Source organism: Polyodon spathula, chromosome 11 (assembly GCF_017654505.1).
Source record: "Polyodon spathula isolate WHYD16114869_AA chromosome 11, ASM1765450v1, whole genome shotgun sequence".
NCBI lineage: Eukaryota > Metazoa > Chordata > Actinopteri > Acipenseriformes > Polyodontidae > Polyodon > Polyodon spathula.
This window is the reverse complement of record NC_054544.1, coordinates 5,857,513-5,867,593: the sequence shown is the minus strand read 5'-3', so window position 1 is coordinate 5,867,593 and position 10,081 is coordinate 5,857,513. Positions and strand designations below refer to the sequence as shown.

At 35.2% G+C, this 10,081-nt stretch overlaps 1 protein-coding gene across 1 annotated transcript; it reads right to left on the bottom strand.

Moving 5' to 3' along the window:
• Positions 1-218: 218 nt before the first annotated feature.
• Positions 219-9,668, bottom strand: LOC121322791 (ly6/PLAUR domain-containing protein 1-like). Its single transcript, XM_041263089.1, has 3 exons — positions 9,495-9,668; positions 7,153-7,287; positions 219-1,051 (listed from the first exon to the last, which is right to left on the bottom strand). Exons 1-3 carry the CDS (start codon positions 9,544-9,546, stop codon positions 816-818), a joined length of 423 nt encoding a protein of 140 aa, XP_041119023.1. The 5' UTR covers positions 9,547-9,668; the 3' UTR covers positions 219-815.
• Positions 9,669-10,081: the final 413 nt, after the last annotated feature.

Genomic DNA, 10,081 nt, shown 5'->3' with positions numbered 1-10,081 from the left:
CCTTTAGACGCAGCCTTTCCTCCCACAAGAAACCCAAGGAGAGTACATTCACCACCTTTCAGTGCTCCACCACTGAAACCAGCAAAGTGAGTTTCAATCCTAGCTTTCCTGTTGAAAGTCCAGAGCTGTCCAAAGTGAACAAACTGCAGATGTGACACTAGAGACAACACCTAAAAAGAACAGCCTTTGTGAAAATTCTGTCTGAGCCTCTAAATAACAAAAAAAAAAAAAAACAAGAACATGGAATACAAAGAAGGGGTACTTTTCAACCTGTTTTTGTATATTGTATTTTCTATCTATGTTGGGGGCAAACATTTAAAGGCATTTATATTTCTTTAAGTGGCAACATGGTTAAGTAACAACTTGACCACAATGACTGTTCCTCTCTCATTAAACCTTCCCAATGAGCTCCACTTAATATATACTAATCTTATTTAAGATGTTATTGATCATTGCTAACCGTGATTTACCCAGGAGCTATGCTATCCAGTGTTAACATTTCCCAATATCTTTCCATTCCCCTGATTGTGAAGTTCTGCTTGATTGGGCCCCATTTCTATTAGTGTTCTCACTAACAAAGTCCTAGCAAAGGGTTTTGTTTGTTTGTTTGTTTGTTTTTTACTAAAGGTTTTTTTTTTTTCCTCCAGTAATGGGATTTTCCTGCCTGACATTGACAAATTATTTAATCTCTTTAACGATCAGGTTTAATGATTAATGGTTTAAGGCATTGTAAAAGGGGTGCGAGTAATATTGACAGTGATTCTATAACACTTTAGAAGATCTACACATTGCTGGTATATCATAGAAAGCTAGTTCTATGTCAGAAGGACTACAAGTAAAAAGGGCAGCAGGGTGACGGTGGCATGCAGTCGGGCTGTGGGGGCTGCAGCTGAGCTCCCCCTCCTCCTCTGCCTGGGTCCATTGCAAAGGGGGGTGTTGCAGCAGCTAATGCAGACCGAGCCCACCTTTCCAGGAGCGCAGAAAGACTGGTATCCAGAGGAGGCGATGAGGCAGGCTGCCGAGGTGGCGCAGGACTTGCGATAGAGTACACCTGACAACACAGAAAAAGGGTTGTTAAAGCCAAGGTGACTTCACACATCAGCATTGTGATCTTGCACAACATTTTTTTTTTTTTTTGCAGGGAAGTGTTAACAAGCATTTCTAGGCCACAGTTCACCATTAGAGGTATTTTTTGACAGTTGCCTACGGAAACCAAACTACAACTTTCTATGCTGCCGGACAGACTCGCTTCCAATGGCTGACCTTACTCGCAGTCTCATTGTGGTAGACCACAGGAGTGAGGTGAGCACAGAGAGACGTGTAAATATACCAAGAAGCAGCAGTCCAAAGCATTTAAAAGCTTAAACAAACTAGCTCACCTCTTACTGTCTATATTATTAGATCAGGTAGAGCCAAATTATCCTAAACTCTCTCTTACGAAGGGTGATATTGGTTCTCCCCTTCACTGTTTTACACATTCAACTCAACTTTGGGCATTCAGATATGCTTATTTTGAGTAAAAATTGAGTACGAAATCATCAAACATGAATCTTTAGAGAATTCAACTGATATTTTTAAGTTTTTTTTTCAAGGGTTCATTTAGCGACAGAAAGTTATTACACATATTTGTTCAAATGAGACCATGGCAACAGCACTGCTAAATAAATCCCATTTTACCCATGGCCCATCTCTTTTAATCTAAAACAAAATCTGCATATAAATGTGCTGCTTTGTTTGGCCTCAACTGATCTAACAATTAGGTTTCATTCTGAAATAAAAGCAATTATTTGGAACACTGTATGACTTTCGTTCAAGCACAGCTTGTGGCTGAAAAAAAAAGTGGATAACTTCGATTAAATGCCCTTAGTAATAACAAACCATATAGAAATACATTTTGGCAGTTCTGTTAATCATATAAAAGACAGCAACAAAGGCTTCTTGTTGAAAAATGTGTTGAATTTTATTGTGTTGAATGCATGAAAATTCACTCATTTCTCAAACCACTTCTTCTGATAAAGGCATCATTTGCATCTTCTCAAAATGTATTTTTCTTAAATGTGTTTTAGTTTTTTGGAAGAAAAGGACAGTGTTCAAATAATAAAGAAGTGGAAGAAAAATAAATGTTTCCTTTTTTTCCCCTCAAGGCATCACGTAGCCAATTGACAGGTTGGATCTGGTGATCCAAACCATTTGAACGTCTGCTCAATTCCTTTTGGGGTTAACTGCAATATTTTTTAAGATTAAATATCAAGCTTTGCGTTCAGAGAAATACTGAAAAAACGCTGCTAGAATATGTACTCCTGTAAATCTTTTCACATTGAGACATAAAGTCATCTTTTACAAAATATTGTTTGTTTATTTAAAAAAAAAAAGTTAACTTTTGTCTTAAATTGCATTGGAGGTCTGGTAAGACTGAAATGTGCAACAGGGTGAATTGGCTTTATTATATTACAGAATAACAAGCACACCATCTGCAAACCTACTGAATCAAACAGTTATGTAAGGGATAGCCCAATTACACAAAAAGTGTTTGCTACAAAATGCACGTGGTTTTGTCCCCCTGAACACGTGATCTGTTATGCTGACTGCGCAGTTAAACAACTCCAGCAAAGCTGGATAATAATGAAACAATGGGTTTACATTTACACGTGTGCAGTACTTCGCACTTGAGCTTAACAGGAGCAAAAGGCTGAAGAATAGGGAATCAGCATGAATCATTCTGCAGTGTAATAGTGAGGGAAGCTTAAAATGTAATAACAGAGTTTCTTTAAACAAAACACCAATACTACTGCTACAAATAATAATAATAATAATAATAATAATAATAATAATAATAATAATAATAATAATAATAATGATGTGATGTTGTGTTCAAGGCTTTGATAAAAGAATAGTACAGCAGCATTTCTTCAAATGTATTTGGTTAACTTGTGTCAGTTGAATTGACTCAGGGAAGGGGCCCAATGTGATTCTAAATGATCAGCAACTACAAAATGGATGTACATTTAAAAAAAAATAAAGATAAATAATTCTACTAGTCTGCAAATGTGTACTCATAGTCTAGTTGCTAATTTTTTGCATTTATACAACAAGCCTCCTGCAGAGATCTTAAAAATGCATGGGGATGCAAGTAAACAGGCCATGCTATTGCACAGTTTATGCAGCACTGTGTATTCATATCATACCATAGCCCAGTGTTTTGTTGCAATTTAGAGCATGGAAAGGCTACAGTCGCAGAACATACATCAAAGGATTCTATTTTCATGTAAGACTGTGGGACTCGGCAGCTTTCATTTACTGTTTTCTTTCCTGGATAATTTCTGTCATAAACCCTTATTATAAATTCAGACTTGGAGAATTGAAAGGTTTCTGGAGATCACAGACATGCATGACCTTTTTTCCAAGAGTCCCAAGGCAAGGAGAAGAACCTGCTGTTTCCAGATTGGTGGACCTCTCCCTGCATAGTAGCCCTTCAGAAACATTCTTGAGCCTAACTGTGCACGCTCAGATGGAATCAGCTATTTTCCAACCATCGTTTTAATTTGGCCTTTTTATTTAAAACTGAATAAAAAAAAAACGTTAAACTGAAATCAATGGACAGCGTAATATGATTGGCTGACATACTGGTGTAACCTAGGAAACCAGTGAATAATTACAGGCTGTTGCTAGGGTTCAGCCTCCTACACATATAGTATTACAACAGACTGGTTATAATGAACTTTAAATAAAAAATAAATAAAATAAAAATAAATATTCAATGTTTTGGCTAAACTCATCAACTCCCACATATATCAGCTTAATCTTGTACTGGTCATATTCCCTTAGGGATATTTTGTTAAAATGTTATTATCAGCATTATGTTTGATTGAAATATACATTAGAACTGTATTAGGAATAAATAACCCATTCCATGTTATTAAAATCTCAATACTAAGACAATGAAAAAAAAAATTTCTTTTAATTAACAGACAATGAGATGTTTGTGTTACCTTATTGCCACACTTCATCCACTCAAAACATGAACATGCTTCAATTCTCTTTAAAAATAATAGTGCCGCTGCAAAATTGAGCCACTAGGTGGCACTTTGTGGTAAGTAAAACCATGGTTAAAAAAAGGTAATTAAGAACACCATAAAAGGCAGACTTCTTTTGTATTAAATTTAAACTGTCTTCAATAATAACATAGGTCAGGCTATTCCATATAGACCATTTTGAAAAAGAGAGAGATTTATGGTACCTCAAACACTAAATTAAAATATAAATCCCTGTACTTAACTTTAGAACATTTTTGTGTGGACGCATGGCCTGTCAGGGCTCAGTTAACCTCTCTTGTTTCTGGTCTCACTAAACAAATGATGACAATCCTGTTGTTGATCATAAAGTACAGCTTGCAGGTTCAACTGCTTTAGTGGGTAACTATGAAATGATATGGTCTGTTTTTCAACAGCCAACGGCATCTACTGTACTATGCATCTTTGCTGATAATGACAAATGCCATATACAACAAAATAAGTAACTGGTATTTAAAGTGGACCTATCATAACAGTTTGTTAGTTACTTATAACAATACATATTAAATGAGTAGACACCAACGTTGAACATCTGAGTGCTGGTTTTCTTAGTGACGTTGTGGGGTTTATCTATGTGGGGACATTGTAAATGTACTTTTTTCCAATATAGATTAATAGCCTCAAGGATTTATTTTTTTTTTGTCACAGTAAAATAGCTTAACACAATCGAATCCTGTTTTCATTCCCTGTGTTGTACAGTATGCAAGTATTTACCTCTTGTGCCCCAGCAGTTAAGGGTTAAGTACTTTTCAAGCACTGGAACTTTTAAGTAGCTCATCTTTAGACTAAAGCCCTAAAACATTCTCTGGGTTCTTTGTCCCATCCATTTATTCAAAGAAATTATGGCTAAGGGATTTTCTTTTTAAACATTTTACTACAGACACATTATAAAATACATTAAAATGACAACATTATCAAAACCAGTTGAACTGAAGTTCCTTAAACTAAAAAAAGAAAGTTGAATTTAATGCAGTGTATTAAAACTTCAAGTATGTTTCCTTTGTAAATCTAATAAAGTGCTGCACTGTTAATGAGCCGTGACTCATTAAGATGATGATGTATAATTGTGTTTCTGAAATTAATATTAATATTGCTGACTATAAGCTACTGTACCATAAAGGCATTTGCCCTGGAACCAGTGCTGTTCACATTTCTGTAGCTGTTAACATATTCAGACATATACAATAAGTGAAATACCACTGACATTCTTAGAAACTGCTTAGGCATGCAAAATAGGTACCCTCACTGATACAGCAGAAAACAAATTCTACCAAACTTCCAGAGTACACCCCTGAATCTTGCCCCTAAGTCATTTTATACATAAATTAACCCTCATTCTTATCCAGATCCAGTAATAAAACATTAATGCTATTTACTGTGAATTTCATCAGAAACAACGCAGTATTCCAAATCATTCTCAGTTTAAAAAGCATTAACAAAGCTTGTTCTATGTCAATCAGTTTTAATCAAACACTTGTTTTCCAAGGCTATATTAGTGCACTGTCAGCAATGTCAAGTGATTAACGTTGTGTAAACATGTAATAAAAGAGAGTTTCAGGATGCATGGGCAGCTCACTTAAACAATATTAACATATATACAGTGCTGTCCCGTTAAAACGTGACCTGTTAAGAGTGTGGAATCGGTTATAACACAGTAAGGTCGCAGCTCCCATTTCCCTCATAATGCAATGTGACTTGTAAACGTTGGGTGAACGATCCAGATATACAGTGCGAAGCATGGTAGGCAGCAAAAATCAAAAATCTCTCTGCTAAAATGAAATGATGTGGTGGACAGAGTAAGAAAAGGTCAGTGTATGGCTAAAGGACAAAAAAAACCAAGAGGTTTTTTTGATAAGATTGACTCCAATTTTCCTTTTTGTTTATTCGCTTAGTTTCTGCAGGAACATCAACAGGGAGGCGGGGACATGAAAGCTTATAGGGAGGGGTGCCCACATCAGCACAGGCAGAGCCAAATAAGACAAGCTGCTGTGTGAATGTGCTGCTGTGGGACTGCAAGACTGCTGTTTTTGATGTGGCCCAGTATGCTACAATATACACTACAATATTAATTTGGCTTGTGGGCATTGTAAATCATTTCGGGAACAAAAATGCCAATATTCATTATAAGGCGAAACACAAATAATGCAGGCTCCTAATTATGGACCCTGACAACTGCATTATAACGGGGTAGCAGTGTATTATAACATGGTCTTTAAACAACTCTGATGTTAATGTTATTTATATTGTAAAATATTTTTGAAAAATGTATGATTAACTAATATTATTTAAATAGTGGCAGATGTACAGTATAGGCTATATCACAACTTTGTTGTCTTGATTTTCATAACCTTGGTAGACCAATAGCAACTACAAAACACATCTAAACATTGGTAGTATTAAGACCCATCACTGTTTAGATCAATTGAATAAACTTCCTCAAGATACACATCTCCCAATAGTGTACTAATAATATGTCTCATTTCAACTACCTGGTCAGCATGACTACTGCAAATGCCTTTATCGCCATAGAGTTTTCATGGTATATTCATGGATTTTACACAATACAATACAGTAATTAATGGTTTACATTGCCAATGAGTGGCAGTGAATAGTATTTAACTATGTATGCTGTAGCATTAATGCATAATATTAAAACTAGGCCTATGTTTTGACTACATCCCTTTCAATGTCAATGTTTTGTCCTAGACTAGAAATTTCTTTAGATTTACTCATACACTACAGAAGATGAAAAAACAGCACTCACCAGCAAAGTGGTTCTGTGAGATAGCATTCCTTTTAGACATCCGTATTTAGAGACCTGAAGAAGAGGTGCCTAATGATGTCTCTCCCTGTACTTTTATCTTAACAGTAATGTGGTGCTGAGCACAGACACTCGAATGGGACTCTAATGCTTGTCTGGAATGTGTTTTAAGCGAAAGAGCTCAAAACAATACTGCAGCAGATATGTGTTATCCACTCCAGTTTCAATAAAACTCAAAGGCAGCTAACTGTGCCCTTGATAATGTATTTTTCTGTGTTCAATTTGCCCATGAAAGTTTTCTGGAGTGACGCATGTCCTTACCATCACTCCTCATGACCACCTCTTTTTGGCACATGTCCTGTACATTGACAGTACAGTTCACTATATTTTCTGGGGAGGAACACTCATTCTTCTCAAACTCTTCACACTGGTAACATTGGATTTGTAGTGCAACCCCTAAAGGAAGACATAAATGAAGTGACAACAGTTTACAATGCAGTAGGATCTCTGAGTTACAAGCAACCAGGGAATGGAGGTAGTAAGTCTGAACTGTCCATAACTCTGAAAATGACTTTACATTGGTTTTAATACATGTGTACACCTGCTATCTACAGCCTTAATCTGGTGAATAACACAAGGATACAGCACAGTAATGCAATCCTCATATTGTTATGGTCTGAAAAGCTTTAAAACCGTACTATACATGGAAAAATGCTAAACGTATTATTTAAATTGTTACTGTAGCAAAAATACATATTTAAATGTCCAGGAAAAACTGGGTTAACGTAGTGCTAATTTTTATTTATTTTTTAAACAAAATGCATTCATGCAGCTTGCTCAGTCCTTCATATTCCTTTGGTTTGAAATCAGATGTCATACTGATGATAAACCTCAAATAGTCAAACCCATGATTTAAAGCTGATATAATTACTCATGCATGTCAGTTATCATAAAAAAACAGAACAATAAGTGTAATTAATAAGTGCTGGTATTGAGCAGAAATAATGATGTCCTTTTGAAGAAATGTGGAATTCTCACGTAACCATTTTGCACTTTTTTAAACCTTTATTCTTGCTTTAATTCAGATCTCATGATCATGGTTTTATAATGCGATTTTTTTTAACAGCTATTCACTGTTGATGAGAATATAAAAATAAAAATAAAAACATGTGCCGTAACAGAAATTGTCTCTATAAATACACCGATTTTCAATCACAATTAAATGTTCCACACAGCACTCAGATTTGCTGAAAGTTTAAGATTATTAACTGCTAGTTAACTATAATTAGTAACAGTTGATTGACAGTCCCCTCCAATTTGGTGGGCATACTAGAGCAGCAATAAGACGCCCTTTTTAAAAAGAAAAGTGGACTGTGGTATACGATGTAAAAGCACAGCAAAGTGTATTAAAGCACAGTAAAAGCACAGTGAAGCACAGGTGTGCGTGGTAAAGTACAGATAAGCAGCAGACTATATTTGGTTAAAGCTGCTCAAGCCAGTCACTTAATCTACTAGAGGCATAACAAATATTTACAACATATTCATAGCTGATAAACACACACAAGAACTATAATGTGGTGTGTCCAGCTCATCAAATTTACAATAAACAAAAACTGCAAACATTTTACAAAGATCCCCTTCGTAAAGTTTACAAATCATATCAATGAGTAATAAAGCACAGTGAAAGCACGAACAAGCATAGGTAAACAGTACCATAGTAAAGCATGTTTGTAAACATTGCAAACCAGGGTAAACTATGGTAAATGCATAGTGTGACAATAGGAAAAAACTACAAAAAAAAAAAAAAAAAAAAACGTGCTAAACTTTGATAAGGGTTAATGTCGAACAACTTCTCTTTTTAAGACAGAGTATTTACATGATATTTTAATATAAATAAAAACATTTTAGATTAAGAAACAAGTAAATATTAAATATATTAAATATAATTTAAAAAAAAAAAATCACAGTAGACAACATATAAGAGACATGTGCTTGACGGAGATGTAACTATTCCTCGTTATTCTGGACCATGAATTGCTCTATGACTAAAAACATTCACGTCCCCCATCCCAACAGAACTATCACATAGTTTGTGTCAAGTGCTGAATCGAAAGTGGCTCTGTACTGCCTAGTACATCACGACAACACAGCGCCATTAACACTGCTATGGATATTGTATACAATGCATATAACTGTTAAATAAATGAAGCACTTAACTCTACATGGAAATAAGCAAACACTTTATAAACTTCACATATGAATCGAGTTCCGCTGTATGACGTAAAAAGTTGTTCAGTTGATTGATATGCAGAACATTTCTTGAGCTGAAATAAAGCAAATGATTCAATTCTCCTAATCGACTGTATTCAGTGCTTTATATACTTATCTAATCACATTCCTTACATAAATACTATAAGAATAATACAACTGGATTCATAAGCAATGCTTCTGTCACTTACGCATCATAACGAGTGTCATCGATGTACAATCTCAAAGCGCAGTGACAACTTGCGGTCTACAATTTAGAAGTATTAACAACAATAAACAACATACCTACTGATAACATGTATGTACATTTTGTTAAACATCATCTGCACTGACTAAGGGAGTTAATCATACCACAAAAAAAAAAAACTTTAATTAAATAATAACCCAAGTTCTACCTGTATTGAGTAAAAATCCACACACAGTTGTGTAAATGATCAGGAGCCCCATCCTCTCCCGGGTGTAGTTTGTGGCAAAAACATCAGAACTAATTTATTACAAAAGAATGAAAGGCATTCAATAGGATCCACATCATCGCACTTCCTATTCACAAGCTCTGAGCAGAACACAGGTCTGGGAGATCGAAGCAGACTGAGAGTGAAAATACTGGAGATTCACATAAAAAAAAATCTACCACGTGATAGCCGCTGATCGCCAAGGGACCTCGATCAATTCATTCCACGTACAAGCATATGACGAGTTCTGGTTTAGGAGTGCGTGTTTGCAAAATCCAGTAAGGAAAAGTAATAATAATATCAAAAAAAAAAAAAAAAAAAAAATCTATTGCAGAAATAGTATAGTTATAACAGAACTGTGTTTTGCCAGGGACTTGTAAAGCCACGTAATACAGTGAAACCCACCTAATGTAACTGTAGTAAATCTAACAAATAAGGATTTAAGGAAAAGTGATAGTGAAGATAGAGAATCATTTTATAAAAATACAAGAAAAAGAGGACAGTGCTTAAAATAAACTACATCTATTAAT

Coding starts and splice junctions, on each gene's coding strand:
- LOC121322791 (XM_041263089.1), bottom strand. CDS start 9,546: ATGGGGCTCCTGATCATTTACACAACTGTGTGTGGATTTTTACTCAAT. Junction 7,288..9,494: donor TGGATTTTTACTCAATACAG/GTAGAACTTGGG, acceptor GTCTTCCTTTAG/GGGTTGCACTACAAATCCAA. Junction 1,052..7,152: donor GGTGGTCATGAGGAGTGATG/GTAAGGACATGC, acceptor CTGTGTTGTCAG/GTGTACTCTATCGCAAGTCC.